Source organism: Watersipora subatra, chromosome 3, assembly GCF_963576615.1.
Source record: "Watersipora subatra chromosome 3, tzWatSuba1.1, whole genome shotgun sequence".
Lineage (NCBI taxonomy): Eukaryota > Metazoa > Bryozoa > Gymnolaemata > Cheilostomatida > Watersiporidae > Watersipora > Watersipora subatra.
Window position 1 is genome coordinate 71,991,868 of NC_088710.1, and position 21,572 is coordinate 72,013,439.

Here is a 21,572-nt window from a genome sequence, read left to right on the forward strand (position 1 = left end):
AACTGACTGTTTTTATAACTATTCATGGCTGCCGGTGAGCCTTGGCAGATACGTGACAAAATATTAAAAAGCAGAGAAGACAATAGAGAAGGACTGTTCGTTTTTAGTGTGCAAACACGAGAAAATAGGCTAGAGTGGAATATAAAAGGTAAAGCGTAGGAAAGTGAGCCTTAGTGGCAGTAGCTTATCGGTAGAAGACAGAATAAAGTTCCCAACGTGACAATTACTCCTGCACTTACAAAATCTCTTGATTTGAAGGTGAACAAGTTTATTGGGTTCATTCATTGGCTTACAATAAATTACATAAAATATGTCACTAAGAAAATGACTAAGTGGAGACGAGACAGCTGATACGTCTTGTGTATGCTAAAGACTCTGGATCAACCCGACAGAATGGTGACAAGAGCTGTAGAGGCAATAAAAAAGTGCAGTCTTTCTATCTCGCCCGTCTACTTCTGCTCCGTGAGCGCTACAAAATAAGTTCCTTTCAGGTATTCATAGACTAGTTAAACAACAGGCGCAGCTACATGTAGGTGAATTATCTAACTAACTTACAGGATGTTGAAGCGGTATTTGTTACAGCAGAACTATGAGTTAGACAGAAATACTGGTCACCATACAGACTTAATTAAGACAGGATACAGACTTTAAATATCAACTTGGTAATATAAAGCCTCTAGGCAATGCTGATACTCTTTTTATAATAGACAACAAGCGCACAGCTGGCGCTGTACCCCCAGAGAAGCATAACAGCACACCCTGCACCTATGAATCATAAACGCAGTTCTAATACATACTGCATTATGTAAAATCAAGTCTTAAGCGGGTCTAATGCCTGATGTTCCAAGTTAAGTTATTAGAATGTCCTCAACTATAGGATGACTTCAATGAGCAGGTTGCACCAAGAGTGTGATACACTGTATATGGGATATGCAAAAAGCATAGGCAGGTGATTAGTCTAACAACCATGGACACGCAAAGTTCGCAAATACTTGGGCAGGCGGTCTAATGCCAGTAAAATTGTTATAGAATAGGAATGTGTGAATAATATGTTATAAAGCAGCAAATGAAAGGAGTTTCAGCAGAGAAATAGATAAGACGATGACTGTAATCTACTGTATAAACGGCCAAAAATCTGTCCGTAAATTTGTGTGTGTTAGTTCAGCTTATAGAACGGCCTTTCCTTTTTTTTGATTCGGTCGTGCAAAGCGAACTGAATTGATATGAGTAGCAAAATTAAATTACTAGTAAATATGAGTAGTAAATTAATAAAACTTACTACTCATTAAATAAATTAATGAGTAGTAAATTACATGTAGTTAATATTTAATGCCAACGTGGACAGGGAAGGTCAATGGTTCACCTAGACAATGGTTTTCGCATCGAAAATTACCTAATAAATTTCTACTTCAAAAAAGTAAGTACTTCTCATTTAATGTTGTATTATCTATGAATTGCCACACCTCCACTACATGTACCACTGTTCGTGATAGTAAACATGTTCATTTCCTTCTGCAGCTGAGTTACTACTTTTTTCAGCTACAAGTACTGTAACTTACTACCACAGAACTTGCACGGGTACTCCGAGCGCTGCGATCAGAGTCTGCTTCGTTATGACCATCAACAAGTCGCAATGTCAGTCCCTCAAAGCAGCTGGTATCAACTTACTGTCACCCTGCTTTAGCCAAGGCCAGCTGTACATTGCCTGCTCAAGAGTAGGCACAAGCCGAAAACTGTTTGTTCATACACCCAACCGAGAAAAAAAGTCGTCTATCCGTAAGTGTTGCGTCGAATTAACATTGTGTTATTGTTATGTTATGGTATGTCCTTCATGTTCCTTCATATACCTATGTATTATCTACATGCAATATCTTCTAACATATTTTTCAGTATATACATGTATATATTTTCATGCATTTGTTTTCCTTATTGCATCTCATAAAAAGGCTATCATGTTGACGTTGTTTCATTATTGTAAGGTGTGAATGCTGTATCTGCCTTGACATCATACTGTCTGTGCTGTTATACATGTAAATTTTACTAATAATAAATTTTATTAACACAACCACATTACTGCTGCACTGTTTGTATATACCATGCTAAAACACAGGCTTTAGACGAGGAACTGGTGAGCCATGACTAGTGTTTTAAACATGTAGAAGTCTCTATTCAATAAATACTGGCTATAGCTCAGCAGTGCAATAGCAAAATATTTTGTAGAATTTCTTAAAAGATGCAAAATTCTTCAATACTATCAGTTTGAAGAACTTCAGTTTGCCTAGCAAAGGCAATTTCATTATCAGTTCTCTGTACAAAAATAAAACAACTCCAATTTGAGTGGTTTGAGACTGATGCATTGTAGACTAGCTCTAAAACACATTGCAGATTTCCATTGTTCTCCTCAACATCGTTGACATGTATGACTGCATATGTGTATACATATTCTGATAAGTGCAACAATTTCAGTAGACTGCATATTTGGAGTTGTTTTACAATATGAAAGACAACTCTCAATAAACCTCTTGCTGTATGTAAATCAGTTCCCATGGACGGGTAATGCTGCTAGTAATAATATAAATTAATAACACTGGGAATGAATATAATAATGATTGAAAACACACTTGAGAATCTCAGCAGTCTTTTCCATCTTCTCTTTCAGTACTTTTCCAGCTTTTGCTCATCCAATAAATGCTTAGCTGTCAGTGCTAGAGCAGATCACTTCAGTATAACTTCAGTATAACCTCAGTATAACCTCAGTATAACCTCAGTATAACCTCAGTATAATCTCAGTATAACCTCAGTATAACCTCAGTATAATCTCAGTATAACCTCAGTATAACCTCAGTATAATCTCAGTATAACCTCAGTATAACCTCAGTATATTCTCAGTATAATCTCAGAATAATTTCAGTATAACCTCAGTATAACCTCAGTATAATCTCAGTATAACTTCAGTACAACCTCAGTATAATCTCAGTATAACTTCAGTATGACATGAGAAATTTAGGATTTAACATTTATTTGGAAATAGTTTAGGAAATCTAGACCCCAGACATAAACTTAAACTTTTAGAATGCCTGTAGTTTGCTGTATAAGATAATGTGCTGTAGAAGATACATTAGTACACAGGACAAAATAGTTTACCGTACCATGCAGCGTGGAGGACTGAGTGGAAGCACTACACATCTGACAATCTTGCGCACCACCATACAATGCCAAAGTATAGAACCACAGCAATATCGTATATATAACATCAACACAAAACTAACAGCAGTACCAACAACAGCTGGGCAAACAGAACATTTGAAATTAACCTACCTTCCTAGTCTTTCCGGAATTGCGTGAAGGCTCTTCCTTGCCAACGCAACAAGTTTCGTGGCGGGGAGGGTTGCAGCACTCATCTTTGCCAAGGGGGGATGGGGCAGCCACCTCATCTGAGTCTGGAATCATTGGATCTCCTCCGAGTTGAGTGAAACATCCAGGGTCTTCATCAACCAGCCCAGAGCTGATTAGCTAATAGGTAAGAGATTCTACTATTATTACTATATCAACAACCCACACTTTCATTCACAAATCTAGAGACCAAAACAATTGTTCTCATACATCGGTAGAGCAAGACGAGTTCTACCTGACACAGAGTGTACAACAAAACACAGAGTGTACAAGACACAGAGTGTACAACTAGACACAGAGTGTACAACAAAACGAAACACGTGACTATGATGTCTTAGAGAGAGAGGCTATATCAACTATAAGCTGGAGTAGGTAATATAGAGTTTCCCTATGACTAGCCCTTCCACTAAACCTAAGCGTTGCCAAGCCTATGCTTCCTCTTATGTGGCTCTAAGGTAAAATACAATGTAATAGTAAAAATGATTTTTAATGATTATTGCACTATTTATTTAGCTTTTACATAAAATTTTGACATATTTGTTTTTATTTACTTGTATATAATGCATTACTTTTTAATGCCATATGTGATTAATTAAAGTATAGATCATAGTTGTGTGAGTTTTGGAATGAACTAAACAAAATACAGCATACTCCTATGATAATATTTGCTACAACATATGACTACTATTTGCACTATGAAGGAAATATCAGAAATAATTAATTTCACATGTTGAGAGATTTGACCATATATCAAACATACCTTGGCAAGTCCTGTAATGAAGGGAATGTCAGTGATGATAAGGACAGGAGGCACGGTATACTTGACAAATTGAAAGATGTAGTAAAGAGAAGGGGCGACTGTGAAGGGTGGCTGCACAAATGATTCAAATATGACGATGACACTGATTCCTACAGCTGCATGTACCATCTTAATCTTCATCAGACACCCATCTGTGATTTTTAATGCATTCGCTGTAAAGAACCTTGTGGCCAGTCCCACCCCTGAAACATAGTAAAAACAACTGTGGCCAGTCCCACCCCTGAAACAGTAAAAACAACTACAGATTGAGTTCGGACACTACGGACACTAGTTAGGTAAAGTGCAATGCCATGTTTTTAAAATTTTAAATAATTTAGTACGCTTTTATATTACTATGTTACTTATACATCTGACTTAAGAACACATAACAAATAGATAACAAGTCGCCATGGGGCTTCTGTTGTGGTACTATTACTTGAAAAGATGACTGGAGTCCGCTTTAGTGGTTTATTCGGTTATTATTGACTGAGTTTTAACCATTTACCAATAGTAACTACATGTAGTTTGAAATACTATGTTAGGCATGCAGCTGTTGATCTGGATGGGCGTTTTTCTAGCTATATCTCCATTAAATATTAGTATGGTCTAACAAAAGAATCATCTGTGAAAGGTTTGTGACACGGCCATGAATTTTTATCCGGTAACCTATTTTGCCTAAGTCGCAAATGCTATCTAGTGATGTTTTTTGTAAATTCATCTGGCCAGAAGACTGTTAACTAGCTCTAGTATTGTGTAGTATTAGAACACCAAAAAGACAACTTCGTTGCAGCACACTATCCTTCCAGATGATGTAAGGGTGTCTCTGCCAGCACACCTGAAACCTACTGGAGTGAATGGCAACCAGACACTGTGGCCTGACTATCCACTCCATGACTGCTAGATACCCCCACCAGATGGCATGGTTCATCCCCCAGCAATCTCGCTTTACGAACGAGTAGCCACCAAAAGCTATGTTCAGACTGCCAGCCTTTAGATTGCCATAACATCACAAATTTTTATGGCCAGAATATCTGGAAATCTTGTCCCCTTGATTGGATGACCAACAGATACTATGCCCTGACTATCCGCTCCACGACAGCTGGATCACCACAAAATGCTGTGGCTAAACTAAATAGCGGTACTGCTTATGGCAGAGATCTTCTTTTGTAGCAAGATATTCATAAACATGTGAATATTGAGAAAGTTTTTAGTGATCTCCTGGTATAATTCAAGATAAAATGCAATCCAACACGTCATCCTAAATGTAGAATGCATTTGCACAAATGCTGCAATTTTAAGCGAAAAGTAATGTAATGATCTAAAAATAATGTAATTAATATAATAACTTACATATGATATAAGTATATAGTCCATCTGACTAGGGTTATTGTGCAATCGGGTAAAATGGGTTCATAGTAACTGGTACAATCGGGTAAAATGGGTTTATAGTAACTAATACAATCAGTGATGTTTCGGTGGGAACAAATCCAAATATTAGAGGGTCGTCTATAAGCGGAGGCGGTCATGCCTTTTAATACTTCTTATTGAGTGGCATCTGTAGATGCCACTCAAAATTTTGTAAACCCGATCTGAGCTAATAGCTAATTGTCTTTTCGAATTGTTTTATTTTGCCTCCAACACCTCTACTCAGATCTTCGCCACTCTGGCACATTTATCTAATAGTGCATTCCATCTTTCTTGGCTGCGTTCCTGCTCGTGTTGTATTTCATGGTTTTCCCTTCCTTGGTGCCTTTTCTGGTTTCTCTTTCTCCGAGCCTCTAATTTGGCTATCAAATTCACAGGAACAAAACATTTACATAAACTGTGGTGGAGTATATGGATACAGGCCTTTTGGGTAGCACAGGGAGTACATGTATGTTTGCTAATCTCACCAGTGACCTTCTCTCGGGCAATTTCTATTTGTTCTATGATCAGATCTATGATCAGATTTTTATATGTTCTCATTGAACAGATTGGTATTTGAGTCAAGAGGATGGTTCCCAAAAAGCTCTTGTGGAGGAAGCTGATTTGTGATAAGTTTACGTAATCATACTAAAACCTCAAAATTCCAAGGACATTGTGAGACTGAGGAGGTAGCAGGGACAAAGGTACCTAATCTTGACATCTGGTGGCTCTCCTTCAGCTAATATTTTTATAGCCCTATTAGTGACAAGCTCCTTCGGCTTGTCGTTAATAGAATTCCTATTGGAACCTGTTCCTTTCAGGACCGTTCCATTGTAGATATAACAGGTTGATCAGGGATATTAATCACATTCGTAGGCAAACTTTGTTTTAAGTAAATTAATCTCAGTATGAGTTATTGTTTTGCGGTAATAAATCATAAATTTTTGTGAATCTCTTTGCGGTAGGTCATCTCCAATCACGCCATTATTTTAGCGCATGTGTTTGCACTGACTGATTCTCAAAGTTGGATCAACAATATTTGTTGGTACCTTACATAAAGACCACACCAACTTTTTTTGCTTGCAGAAGTTTGTCGTCACCAGGAAGAAGTCTGGCCGATACAGCCTGAACAGCTTATGAAAAACGTTTTTTTAAGCTTGTGAAGCACTTTCACTATCATGTCCAGGCTGTCTAACCATAGCCCATAAAAACCTTTGCCGCGCCTTTTTATACTCAATCATTGGACAGCTTCCTAGCTGCCAGGAGCCTACTTAGTCTTTTCTGTACAACTCCTGAAACTGAAATCTACATTCAATTGAGACTAAACTCAGTGGTAGTTATTTGCTTCGATGATCACTGTTCTTAAATGTATTGATCACGCTGTAGGGGCCTACTGTAGCGCCATATACTAACTTCAATGGTTGCCCTCAAAGTTCAAAGTATAGCAAGACTACCTCCTAGGATGAGTAACAGCAGCGGCTATTGAGAGTCCTTGGTATATACTCTTTAATGATCCAAGACAACAACATTTCTGGGAGAGAACACGGCACTCAAATATCACTTCATTGCTAAGGTGTAAAGCCTCTCCAGTATCTAGACTTTACAGACCAACTTCTGCCCATGTTTCTCAGTGCCGCTCAGCTCCCTTTTTCCAATCTTTAGCACATACTGACTGGAGTCTACATTGCACGCTTGCTTTACCACAAAAGGCTTGCTCAAAATCACAACCTCAGCGTCACACCTTCACCGTACTAACAGTATAAATACACACATACTGCAATATAAATACACACCATACTAACAGTATAAATACACACCACACTAACAATATAAATACACACATACTAACAGTATAAATACACATGTACTAACAGTATAAATACACACATACTAACAGTATAAATACACATGTACTAACAGTATAAATACAAACCATACTAACAGTATAAATACACACCATACTAACAGTATAAATACACACTGTACTAACAGTATGAATACACACATACTAATAGTATAAATACACACCATACTAACAATATAAATACACACATATTAACAGTATAAATACACACATACTAACAGTATAAATACACACCATACTAACAGTATAAATACACACCGTACTAACAGTATAAATACACACCGTACTAACAGTATAAATACACACCATACTAACAGTATAAATACACTCAGACTAACAGTACAAATACACACATACTAACAGTATAAATACACATGTACTAACAGTATAAATACACACATACTAACAGTATAAATACACACCGTACTAACAGTATAAATACACACCATACTAACAGTATAAATACACACATACTAACAGTATAAATACACACCATACTAACAGTATAAATACACACCATACTAACAGTATAAATACACACGTACTAACAGTATAAATATACACGTACTAACAGTATAAATACACACATACTAACAGTATAAATACACACGTACTAACAGTACAAATACACACCGTACTAACAGTATAAATACACACATACTAACAGTATAAATACACACATACTAACAGTATAAATACACATGTACTAACCTAAAATCATGCCCGACGCTCTGACAGTGTGTTCCACCAGCATGTCTCGATAAATGTCCATCCATGAGATTTTCATGCATGCCATTGAAGCCTTAGTTCCAGCCCAAGTGGGGTCATAGCCGAGCACCCACATAGCACCGTTCAGCATTGAAAATAAAGACACCATAAAAAACATCATCCAAGTGAAACCGGCAAATGAGATCTCCAAAACATTAGTGCGAGCAAACCTCCTGGCCATCATACTGCCTACAAGCAACCATATACTACTGATAAGACAAGCTCTAAACAAACCCCTGTTCTGGCTTGTCCTGCTTCAATAACTTATAATACTACACTTTAAAAATGGTCTAAAGACTCACCCATGATTGTACCAATTATTGACTGGTGTGGGAATTGGGTTGCAAAGAAGGCTCCTGATAGTAGGATGCATGCCTGAATGGTGTAATGTCCACTCCAAACAGCAACATACTTGGTCCAGCTAGAAAAAATCAAAGGTTGATAAAATCGGAAGGGAGCTAGTCATGGACACCTGTCATTCATAGCCCTAATTCTACATGAGTAACAAATATTATAGGCCTTCAACCAGTTTTAAGAGTTTAGAGTTGTAGAACAATATATAATGTGTAACCTCACCAGCAGATATAAAATAAATGTTGAGACAATTACTACTATATCTGCTTACTTGCATTGCATGCTCAGACTTTGGCATACATGGTGAGACAATTAGTACTATATCTGCTTACTTGCACTGCATACTCAGACTTATGCTTACTTGGGGAGACAATTACTACTATATCTGCTTACTTGCATTGCACGTTCAGACTTTTGCATACATTGGGAGACAATTACTACTATATCTGCTTACTTGCATTGCATGCTCAGACCTTTGCACCTGCAGTAGTGGCTGATGAGTATAAAACTGATACACGCTGAAATCATATTCTTCTCTGATGGAGTCGCTAAAATTCAAAAACCAGTTGAAGACAACTCTAAAAAGTAATGAGCAGATGAGTACATGAAGTACATACATGTAATGATAAATTGCATGAAGTTTGGGGTACGCCCTATGACAAATACTGACCTGGAGTCGTTTCACATGTGAGGGGAAACTGGCCAACACGAGGAGCAGTTATATGATAGGGAGACTCGTAGATCCACCAGTAAGGTCGGTGGCCATGAAGCATTCTAATCAAGATACATGTTGTACAAGATAAAAGTACATGACAATTAATCTACCAAATATAATTTAGGGAAACGTGAATTACCAGATCTTGAATTTGTGTACATGAATGAATGAGCACCTATGAAAGTGGTGCACATTACTGTATCCATGACTTCTATTCAGGTTGCAAGGTCACTAATGCTGACGATGACAACATACCAACCAAGATATTAAGTGCTTACGTGTACAATAAGTCTAACAGATGATCCATTTGTATACAAATAATTTACATAATAAAAACTAAGCGAGGCAGAATCACTTTCAGTTGCCATTTGAGCAAAAAATAAAAGAAATAGCATGATAATGTAGTCAGGTGAAATACTGGATGCCACCAGAATAGATGTGACTCAATGCATTGTGTTACACTTTGATGGAAAACACAACACTTAAAGTTTGACTTGCAACAAAATTCACATTATAGTTATTTGGTATCAAAAGGTTCACCATGTCTTACTCTGCTGTGTTGTAGGTGCAAAATATGTGGAAATGTGATTACAAGCTCTTAAAAGCTCAAGAACAGTTAATCGCCGCCATCACGAAACCGCCATAGATTGGAATCAGTTCAAGCCATCTTGTTCAACTATGTCTCATTTGAGCCGATTCGGAAAGAGATTCTAATCTACGGTAGTTTCGTGATGGCGGCGATTAATTGTTCATTTTTGAGTTTTTAAGAGCTTGTAATCACATTTCCACATATTTTGCACCTACAACACAGCAGAGTAAGACAAGATGAATCTTTTAGTACCAAATCACTGTAATGTGAATTTTATTGCAAGTCAACTTTTAAGGAGTCCATCCAAACAATGTAGCACTCTTAACTATAAACAATGGTCGTCATTGAAACTGCGCGGTGATAACTTGATCTCAACTCTCTTTGTGAGAGGCACACAGTTTGTCATGGTTATATCTTTATATTATAGGAAAGCTTCGTGAGTTACTTTAGTATATCAACCCAAAGCTAGAAATTAAACTTGAGTGCTGTACGAGGTGTAGTTAACTGTGCTGCCAGTAGTTAACTGTGTTGCCAGTAGTTAACTGTGTTGCCAGTAGTTAACTGTGCTGCCAGTGGGCAATTATATAGTTTAAAAACTATTTTAAGAGCCAACTAAAAAAGTCCAAGTATGTCTTCATGTCATTTAAATGCAAGTTGTGAAAGCGACTTTTAGACAATGTCATCCATTGTAAGATCTCAAGTGATCAAAAAATAGATAGCCTTCAGTGTCTGTTTTGACCTGATCAGTTCACCCCTTATGTTCATGCTCACAGTTCATGCATTCTTGCTACATAATATTACTGTAGTTATTGTATACAAGAAAACTAATTATTTCCTATAGGCAAGAAAATATTTTTGTGCCTATGATAAAACAATAGATTCAGTTTATCAGTATGACCTTAAATGGCAAAAACATTCAAATAAATTTATAGCATATAATTAGATAAAAACAAGCTTCAACTGCAAAAGGTGATAAGGACCGGTTTTCGTTAGCTCACAAAATCACAAGGGCGAGACACTTGTACTCACAACTTGAATATGATGCAGACGTATTCAGTGATTGCTGTTGCCCAGAGTATTCTCAGTCCCATTCTCATGCTCTGATAGTAGAGAATAGGAAACAGAATGAAGTAAACCATCCATGGATCAGCCAATTGGTAGATTTTCATAAGTGGTGTCTCCCATAACTACAACATACGTCCAAGTTGTAAACAATTACCTAACAAAAAGGTTATAACTGCGGTATAATGTACATGAGTGGTACATAGAATCATGTAAGTATTGTCAGTCAAAAAAGCGGTTTTGACGTTACCTACAAAGATGGCTACTAACTCTTACAGCAGTATGTAGCAACCAACATGTTACCATCTCTCAAAGCAGCAAATAACAACCAAAATGGCGACCGCCATTCTGGTTGTTATTTGTAACAAGCAAGTGTTGTTCTGATTGTTAAAGCAACAAATGTTTCTCGAGCAAAATTCCCACAGGATGGCGTATTTTTAGGACAACTTGATTGTGGATGCTTTTGTCAACCTCTGGTCAAAACAGATTTCTGAGAGAGTAGTGGTGCTAGTAGTGGTGCCAGTAGTGGTGCTAGTAGTAGTGCTAGTAGTGGTGCTAGTAGTAGTGCTAGTAGTGGTGCTAGTAGTGGTGCTAGTAGTGGTGCCAGTAGTGGTGCTAGTAGTAGTGCTAGTAGTGGTGCTAGTAGTAGTGCTAGTAGTGGTGCTAGTAGTAGTGCTAGTAGTGGTGCTAGTAGTGGTGCCAGTAGTGGTGCTAGTAGTAGTGCCAGTAGTGGTGCTAGTAGTAGTGGTGCCAGTAGTGGTGCTAGTAGTAGTGCCAGTAGTGGTGCTAGTAGTAGTGCTAGTAGTGGTGCTAGTTGTGGTGCTAGTAGTAGTGCCAGTAGTGGTGCTAGTAGTAGTGCTAGTAGTGGTGCTAGTAGTGGTGCTAGTAGTAGTGCCAGTAGTGGGACTAGTAGTAATGCTAGTAGTGGTGCTAGTAGTGGTGCCAGTAGTGGTGCTAGTAGTAGTGCTAGTAGTGGTGCTAGTAGTAGTGCTAGTAGTGGTGCTAGTAGTAGTGCTAGTAGTGGTGCTAGTAGTAGTGCTAGCAGTGGTGCTAGTAGTGGTGCTAGTAGTGGTGCTAGTAGTGGTGCTAGTAGTAGTGCTAGTAGTGGTGCTAGTAGTGGTGCTAGTAGTAGTGCTAGTAGTGGTGCTAGTAGTGTCTGCTTGACAATAGTCTCTATGCAAACCATTTTCATATTTTCAAATTCGACATATTTTTATATAAATATATATTTAGCTATATATGAAAGCTACTTGTAAATTGGAACCGTTCATGACACATTTTATATAAATTTTTTTTAGTTAAACCCCATCATTATAGTTTGTTTTATGTCATAAGGTGAAAGTATTTTTTACTTGGCTGTTTTTATAATTTGCATGCATTCTTTTCTTTTCAAGCAAAAGATAGCCATCCAAATAGCTGCACAAAAATCCTAAACTAAATACCAAATATGCTAATAACACTTCAAGACTGAGAGCCCAGCATGTTATGGCCTTTACACCATGGAGGCCAAGTCTCATTGGTCAATCAATTAGTCAACGCTGCCTATCGTTTAGTGGTGGCAATCTGTGTAGCCGCAGTAAATATCTACACCAAACCTTCAGTGATGCTCTCTGTTGGTGTGTGTAACCATACTTAAAAGTGCAAGGTGAATCGGCGCAGCTTTTAGAATTAGATTACTAGCACTCATATTCTACTAAAAATCACTTTGTATTAAATGTGCAAGTATAAAAACACTTGAAGCATGCTTTTTCTCAACCTCTGCAAATGACATGAGGCAATAGAGCTGATTAAGTGATACGTGTTGGTCTTTTTGACACAAATTGAAGGTGAAGCATGCATACTCCGATTTAATTATAATCCTTGCGGTCTATTGTATTATTGCATATATTGTAGTAGAAATGCTAATTGGTAAGCTACTACCTGCAATGATAAGCCAACTAAAGACTAAGAACTTCCTCCGCTATACATGACAGTAGTTATCAGCTCCTGACCCTAAGCTTAGCATTTGCATATTATGGGGAATATCTACAGTTTAGCTGCCGTGGTTTGCTACCATTAGCCTACACCAGAGTTATCCGCCACACAGGCGGATAGTTGCTATATTGGAGCGTGTTAGCCCAAATTTAGCACTGGTTTAGTGGTCACAATAACTAACCTACTAACCATTTGCGATGAGAAAAACCACTGTGTCAAATATCTCAGGTTGTTAAGGCCTTTGCTGACCACCAACCCATTGCAAAGTTTTTGCAACTCTTTTGTTTTGGAAAGAAATGCAAAGTAGCGTTTTCACAAAACCAACTAAAACTAAGTACAATTAAAAAGTACAAATAAATTGAGTAAAAATTCAACTTTAGCCTATAAACAAGCAGAGCACTTGATATTAAAACATTACAAAAAAACTTATACAAGACATTGCACTACGCACTCGGTAAGAAGTTAACTAAATCGCCATTTTATACAGATTTACTGGTAGCTGCATCTGTGCAAAATCAATGCAACCCTTACACCGAACGCTTGTAAGGTGATGCTCGACCTACAAACAGTATTATAGCTTCTTTACAAACGGTATTATAGCTAGTTCTACAAGAGTGAATTTTATCGCTATCGTATTTTCTTGCAATTTTCCTGAATCGTAGGAAACTTCAGAGGGTCAAGACCTTTCATAACATAATGCAGTCTGAAAACACCTCTTTCCATGAACTAAATTATTTTATTGAGCAGTGTTTTAATGATGAGCATCCTGGCAAATTGCCAGGGCCAGCTAAAAGCTATCTCATCTAACCGAAATGCATATTTTAACAACTTTATACTAAAAACAACCAGAGATATGCAAATATTTTAGTTGATATTTGTACGAGTCTGATGGTCTCTACTTTCACCTACGGTAGGGTTTGCCAGATTGATGAACAAAATATACAGGACATATTGTGGCTGGTAGTGGGTTCTGTATTTGAAAGTGCGTAATATCTTGTATATAGTTAAATGGTAAATACATGATATGGTGTCATGACACATATACTAATATAATAGTGATATACATGCATATAATGCTGTAAGGTAGTGTACATTAGTTGGTTGTTGATTGTCTATACTTCTTTAGCAGTGCGTCATCTTTTAATACAGCAGCATAAAATGCTTTGCAGCCCATTTTCATAATGCATGCCACTTGTAGCTCCGATTTTATAAGTACAGTTGATGCTGTTTCTTTTTTTGTCCATTTGCCTGTTATTTATGAGTAAAAATACATTTTCATGGCCAGCATTGTTGGTTGGTATGGAGAGTATATATGATACGAGCTTAGTTTTTTCTGGAAATAGATGGTGTGCGATTCAAGATGTAACGCCAATTCTCAGCTGGGGAGCTTAAGGACTTGATGTTATCCCAGGGAATTCTCCTGATACCGCTATGCTTCTTGTACAATACATCCTCTTCCATATGGCTTAGATTGAGATCATTCTTCAGTCAAGCATGTGCTGGTAGCTAGGAATGCCTTCTATCAGTGCAAAATGAGTTGCTTTGTACGAATAAGAGTCCTCTGTGAAGTCAAACCATTTTTCTAGGTAGGCAATAGCTGAAAAAACAAGAACAATTTTATAATCTGCATAATTTGTATTGTATTCTGTAGCATGTATGTGACCCGTTACGCTTTTTCTAACTTCTACCGATCCAAAAGGTGTCACATAAAATGGCTGTTATTTTTGGATGTAATGATTTATCATAGTATGCGGCGTAATGCATACACACCATTGCTTAAAAAGCCAAAAAGATTTGTGGTCATCATCCGGTGTTCATTGGCGCTCAATTTACTCAATATTGTTCTCGGTGTGCTACCAAAAAATTTGTCTTCCATTCTGTCTTTCAAGGAGCCTCCCAGTCCATTCATAATGCCACAAAGCTCCATTATTGTACCATTGTCCTTTTCGAGTTGCAGAACAGCCTTCTCAAATACAGTGGAATATTTGATATGAAGCTCAGATAGAGTTCCGCATTGCATTCCTTTGCTTGAGGATTGTCAGTCTCGTCCATTTTGAGTTTCAGTAACTGTTTAACAGCAGTTGAGCGATCATCCTCAAGTGAAATAAATTAACTTTTCACTGCTGGTATAACTTTCAGTAATCCCTCAACAGCAGGTTTTAATGACGGCCATCTTGTGGCCCATGTCTTAGTACCTCCCACTACTCCATATCAATAAAATCATAGAACTCCTTCATCTGCTGTCTTCGGCCTGCTGAAGGAGAAAAATGATTGAAGACCCAAATTACTATTAACTCCCCATCAACATCCAATTTGGAAGCAGCATGTTTTAAGCAATGGTGCACGAGATGAGCACGACAGTTAGCTTTTAGTATTTTTGGTTGTTCTATCTTCAGATGTTGGTAAACAGATTGGTGCACTCTATAGTTCACAGATGCATTGTCAGCACTATACGCTGTCGCCTTCGACATGTCAATGTTGAATTTAACTAGCAATTCCTGAATAGCTTTAAATATGCTTATAGAGTCTTATTTAGGGTCTTTATAAATTCCAATAAAACAGATTGAATGTCATCATGTGGTGTATAGAACCTCAGCATCACTGGAAACATTTTTGGCTCCCTTTACTACTAGCGTCACTCGCAAAACTAAATAGCAGCAACCCACCTCGTAGTTTTTGCACAGCTGCACATACAATGTATGGTGCCAACACATTTTTGACGACAGCTTCAGCTTTTTTCGTCCACAAGATATCTGCTTAGCAACAACACTCCCAGAGTATATAATCCTATCCAGTTTCGTATCACAATCTAATGAGATATAACTCAAGCTATGTTTACTGTGTGAAATACTTTGTTAAGCTCAGCAGCAGTTATTTGACTTTGCTGAGAGCTTTCTGTAAAGGCAAAAATGTAGACAACAGCTGATTATCTTTAGTTGAGCTCACACTTCTCTTATAGTACTAGATTTCTTTATGCTGTTTAAGGCCTGCTGCTCCTCCTGATGCAGTGAAGAAGTCTTTGTTGCAAAGACTACAACACTTTGTATTTATCTCTGCTCACAGGCTTCATCCACATGAATTTCTCTTCCCATGTTTTACCCAAGTGCTATATACTGTCAAGCGCTTGGATTTCTTTGGCACAGTATTGTGAAGATCTTCCGCGCTGTCGTAAAATTTGCCTTAGACATGCTGCTGACTGATGAACTACTAAATTTATTGTGGGCTGCGGCTAAACGTTTCATAATTTGCTGGGACTTTTTTGAATCAGTGGGGTGGTGAGGAGAATTTCTCTTCTATCCAATTGACAACTCCAGAAGGGAAATTTCCCACCAATTACCGCTGTTTGTTTAGCTATTGTTATATGCATAGATACATATATTATTTATCCATCAATTATTATGTTTTGGTACGCATTTAAAGTGTACACGAAGTGCAGATGGTTACGATTGCATTTATTGACAGAAGAAACAGATAATAGTAATGGCGCTTAAACCTCGCACATATAGTGATGTATATCACATAACTTCCGTTAAGAGAATAGCATAGTCGTTAAGCATAAAGAGCAGCATAACTCTATGGACACAACATCCCTCCAAGACTTTAGATAGTAAAATACATTACAAAACAAAAGGTAATCAGTTAGTCGAGTACACACAATAAAACAAGACAACTACTTAATAGCATAGTCTAAAGTTAATGTTAACAAAATACATAAAATGCACCAAGTAAAAGAAAATATAAAAACAAGACAAGTACCCTGGGTGTGTGAGTGTCTAATACATTTAAAAATCGTCAAACTTTGAAGGTCGTTTATGAGCCCGAGAACTACACCTACGACTGGAAAGGCCATCCTCTATAACAAAGCTAGACTTAGATTGCTCATTTGGCACCTGTGTGACGCTTTCATTTACTTGTGCGTTATTGTCAAAAGAACTGGGAGATGCAAGCTGCTTTGCAAAAGATGCGTTTCTCCGAACCAAAAAACCATCCGACCTCGCACAAACCATATCGGAACCTTGAAGCCCAACAACTGCATGCTCTTCTCGTCTATAGTTAGTGTCTAGCTTCCCCTTGCTTTCCTGTCTCATAACCACCTTATCTCCTACTCCAAACGCAGTCTCTAGTGCCCCTATCGGCATAGGTTTTCATTTTCTCCTTGTATTGACCATCACAATCTCTAGCTTCACTGTCTATACCACGAACAACATCGCTGTACATAGGTAACTTTGTTCTCATCTCTCTTCCAAACATCAAAGAAAAAGGTGTCATTCCTGTTGCTGAATGAGGTGTCGACTTGTAAGCCATAGAAAATTCCTGTACAGCTCTTTCAAGATCTCTGCCCTCTTCCTTCGCAACTTTGAGAACCTTCAAAAGAGTCCGATTCATACGTTCAACTTCCCCATTGGCTTGGGGCCACAAAGGTGTGGGCGATACCCATCGCACTCCACACTGCTTCAAGTATCCTTGAAATTCGCCCGACACAAATTGCGGACCATTATCTGTGTGAAGCAACTCCGGGTACCCATACAGTGAAAAGACATTCTCTAAAGAAAGGACAACTTTCTCCGCCTTGGTATTCTTTAAAAAAGAACATTCAAAGATTCTACTAAAATAATCGACTAAAACCAGAACAGAACGACCATCCGGCAAAGGACCCAGTAAATCAATGGCACAAAACTTCCAGGGACCATTAGGCATTTGGGTGGGAGTGATTGGTACAGGAGGACCATCATTACTAACCAACTGACAAGAAACGCACTGTCTGCAGAACAATTCGGCCTCCTTATCAACACCGGGCCACCAGACTTTCAGACGCAATCGCCGTTTTGTCTTCACAATCCCTTGGTGCCCTTCATGAGCCAAAGAAAGAACTCTGCGTCGCAATGACACTGGAACAAAAATACGGTCGCCGCGGAGAATCACGCCTTCACAACTACTCAGCTCATTGCGAACAGCCTTTATCGCAGAAGAAAACTGCTGCCAATTACCAGTTTGAAGTGCTGAATTAATAATCTTAGACTCTTCACAAGTCAAAGCCGCCTCACACATCTCCTTCCAAGACAGAGCACAAGGCATAGCAGTCTCTACAACTGCCCTGATGTATGAATCATCAGTGACAGGCCCAGACATCCCTTGATACACTCAAACGAGACATGGCATCAGCAATATTCTCGGAGCCTCGCCGGTAAACAAGATTGAAATCAAATGCCTGAAGCCTAAGACTCCATCTTTCCAATCGGGGGGTTGGCCTGGAACTTGGGTTATTAAAAATTGCAACTAAAGGTTTATGGTCAGTCACCAACTGGAAACTGTTCCCTAACAAGTACATTTTAAAATGCTCACAAGCCCAAATCAAGGCAAGCGCCTCGCGCTCAATCTGAGAATAACGTGACTCAACATCTGTCAAACGTCGATGTCCATATGCCACAACGCGAGAAACTCCCTGTTGAAATTGGCATAACACTCCACCGAGACCAGTAGGACTTGCATCTGCGACCACAGTGGTGGGTGCATTCCTGTCACACGAAGTCATCAAATCTTTGATAGCTACAAAAGAATCCTGGTGTACCTGCAACCATTCAAAACGAACACAGCTCTTAGTCAGTGACCACAAAGGTGAAGCAACAACAGCAAGATTGGGAACATATCGACCAACAAATTGCACAAGTCCCAAAAAACCTTCTAATTCAGCTACATTTTGGGGAGGTCTAGCTGACAAAATGGAATTAATCTTACCAGGGTGAGGTGAGACACCATCACTCGAAATAACATGACCTAAAAGCTTGATCGAGGAAACACCAAATGCACATTTAGCAGGGTTTAATGTAAGACCACACTCGGACAAGCGACTCATTACTTTTAACAATCTGACTTTGTGCTCAGCACTAGTTTGACCAAAAACGACAATATCATCAGCTAAATTTAAAACTCCCTCAAGCCCATTCAAAACTGTCTGAATGGTGTACTGAAAAATCTCAGGAGCAGCAGATACTCCCATTCCTAACCGCTTCATTCTAAACAGACCGATATGTGTTACAAAAGTAGTAATATTCCGAGATGCAGGATGCAACTCACACTGGAAAAAACCCTGTTTCAAATCCAACTTGGAAAACACTTTAGACCCATTGAGCTCAACTAGCATTTTTTGCATTGTTGGCACAGGATAGCGTTCCCTAACAATTGCCGTGTTGGCGCGTCTCATCTCAGCACACAGACGAACCTCATCCCTTTCTTTAGGCACAACAACCAAAGGACTTACCCAAGTAGAACCTATACCATGAACCTTCTCAATAACATCCTCTTCAAGTAATTTTTGTAAAGCCTTTTCAACTTTGGCCCGATAACTAAAAGGTAGACGTCTGACTGGCTGAGCAACTGGCTCACAGTCTGGATTAATGTGCAACTTAACCTGTACATTTTTCAAATTGCCCACACCAGAAAAACACCCAGGGTACTTGTCTTTCACAACACTTTCCAAACTGGCTTCAGTACTCAAGCTACTAACGTTGGTCAAACAGAATAGCCCTAGACTACTAGCAGTGGCAGCACTCAAATTGCATGCAATACCATCAAAGACATAAAATGTAGCATTAACAGTCTTACTATCTACTGAAACATTTAAATTGAATTGCCCTAACATACGCAAGGGTGCACATTGTCCATAAGCAAATAATTTTCTTGGTAGTTGGTTGTAATACAACACTATTGCGTAAAATGTCATAGGTCTGTCTATCAAGTACATTATCTACAGCATCCGAATCTACAAGAAATGCTACTGAAATACCCGCCATTGATGCAGTACAAGTAGGTGTACCTTTACCAAGCGTAAGCCCATGGCCTACCGTAAACTCATGACTGAAATTGTCTACAGCTGAAGGCGAACCAGTCATAGTCGTAATGCCATCAGGTGTAGCAGCGTTATCGTCAGCAATAGCGTTCACCGTCGTAGATTTCTTGTTCTTCGCTTTACGACAGAACCTCAAGCCTGCAAAATTTCCCTCCTTCTTGCATTGGTTACAAATTTTACTCCGTGCAGGACAGGAAGTGTCACTAGCTACATGGCCAGGCTTTGAACATCGGAAGCACGTAACGGTCTTTGAAGTCTTCTGTCCTTTTCTAGTGTTACTAGCCGAAAAAGTGTTATAGTTAGATATTGCACCTCCTTTATGAGCAACATGAGCGACGACATTAGGAGTAGTGGCAGCTATAGCTCGAGAATCGCCATCAAGTAACTGAACTGTACCAGCAACTTCCATAGCTCCAACTAATGTCGTGATTCTAGTATCCTCAATGAGTTTTTTCGATAATCCTGAATGATTAACTCCAGAGATAAATTGCTCCAGCAAATTTTCATCAAGTCTATCTCCAAAGTTACAGTATCTAGCTCCCTTTCTGACTCGAATCTGGAAATCTGTAAATGACTCACCACTCTGATGTATAATTGAGCGAAACCGCGTACGCTCTAGCCTCATGTTTCTAGGCTCACCAAAGTGTGATTGTAAGCTAAGCTTTAAATCGTCATAACCAACAGATTGTGGCACTGCAGGCGAAACCAAGTCTCTCAAAGTCTGATACTGACCAGCACTAAGTCCCATTAATAAGATAGGTACCTTCTTTGCATTCTCGGTTCTAGATACAGCAAAGTAGCATTCCAATCTTTCTAAAAACGAGTCAACCTTGGTGCCGTCATCAAACGTGGGAATAGGTAATCCAGCCATCACAGTTAATAATAACGAGTTAAATAACCAGAAAACGAATCAAGGGTAAGCTAAATCATCCTTGTCGCCAATATTATGTTTTGGTACGCATTTAAAGTGTACACGAAGTGCAGATGGTTACGATTGCATTTATTGACAGAAGAAACAGATAATAGTAATGGGGCTTAAACCTCACACATATAGTGATGTATATCACGTAACTTCCGTTAAGAGAATAGCATAGTCGTCAAGCATAAAGAGCAGCACAACTCTATGGACACAACATCAATCATCGATGGTTATTATCAATTTATAATATTCCAGTTGCCTTAACAGCCAATACAGCTGCAATGGTTGTTGTATACGTATTACATGTAGGCCTATATGTATTTATAGAAAATAGTTACAGATAAAAAATAATGCTCACCTGAAATTTAAATACAGAACAGTTAAGGTCCAATACAGGACATAGAACACAGACTAAAAAACAAGACGATCTTGTCAAATACAGAACATCTGGCAACCCTAACCTACGGGTGGTCTAGAGACTCCATTTTAACTTGAACTATAAACGTCCCATGTATCTTTGTGTTAATTCCTGCCAAACACATCATCAAAACTCAACATATCTTATTAAAATTTCTACTACTCATAATTAAATATAACAATCGATTGAGTTTGACAATATCTATAACAGAGTAAATCTAACCCTTAACTTTAGATAATATAGAAGTAACGTTGTACCCTGAAGTTTTTTTGAGATGCTTGAATAAAGTCTACGCCGTACACGTAGAAAGGCTTTATCAGCGTATCGAGGAAAGGAACGAGATTCACGGGCATTCTTAAAATTTATATGCAAGCAACTTTATGATTTATTTGACATCTCATCGAAAAAGCCATTGTCTACTATCGCGTTCCCACCTTGTGACGTCACAAACCGGATAAGGAAATAG

At 38.4% G+C, this 21,572-nt stretch overlaps 1 protein-coding gene across 1 annotated transcript; it reads right to left on the reverse strand.

The window, feature by feature from the left end:
* Positions 1–108: 108 nt before the first annotated feature.
* On the reverse strand, positions 109–21,519 carry LOC137391502 (glucose-6-phosphatase 2-like). The gene is made up of 9 exons (XM_068078001.1): positions 21,364–21,519; positions 10,916–11,073; positions 9,253–9,356; positions 9,037–9,130; positions 8,531–8,649; positions 8,172–8,417; positions 4,154–4,395; positions 3,319–3,513; positions 109–469 (listed from the first exon to the last, which is right to left on the reverse strand). The coding sequence occupies exons 1-9, from the start codon at positions 21,457–21,459 to the stop codon at positions 437–439; spliced, it is 1,287 nt and encodes a 428-aa protein (XP_067934102.1). The 5' UTR covers positions 21,460–21,519; the 3' UTR covers positions 109–436.
* Between the last annotated feature and the right edge of the window lie 53 nt (positions 21,520–21,572).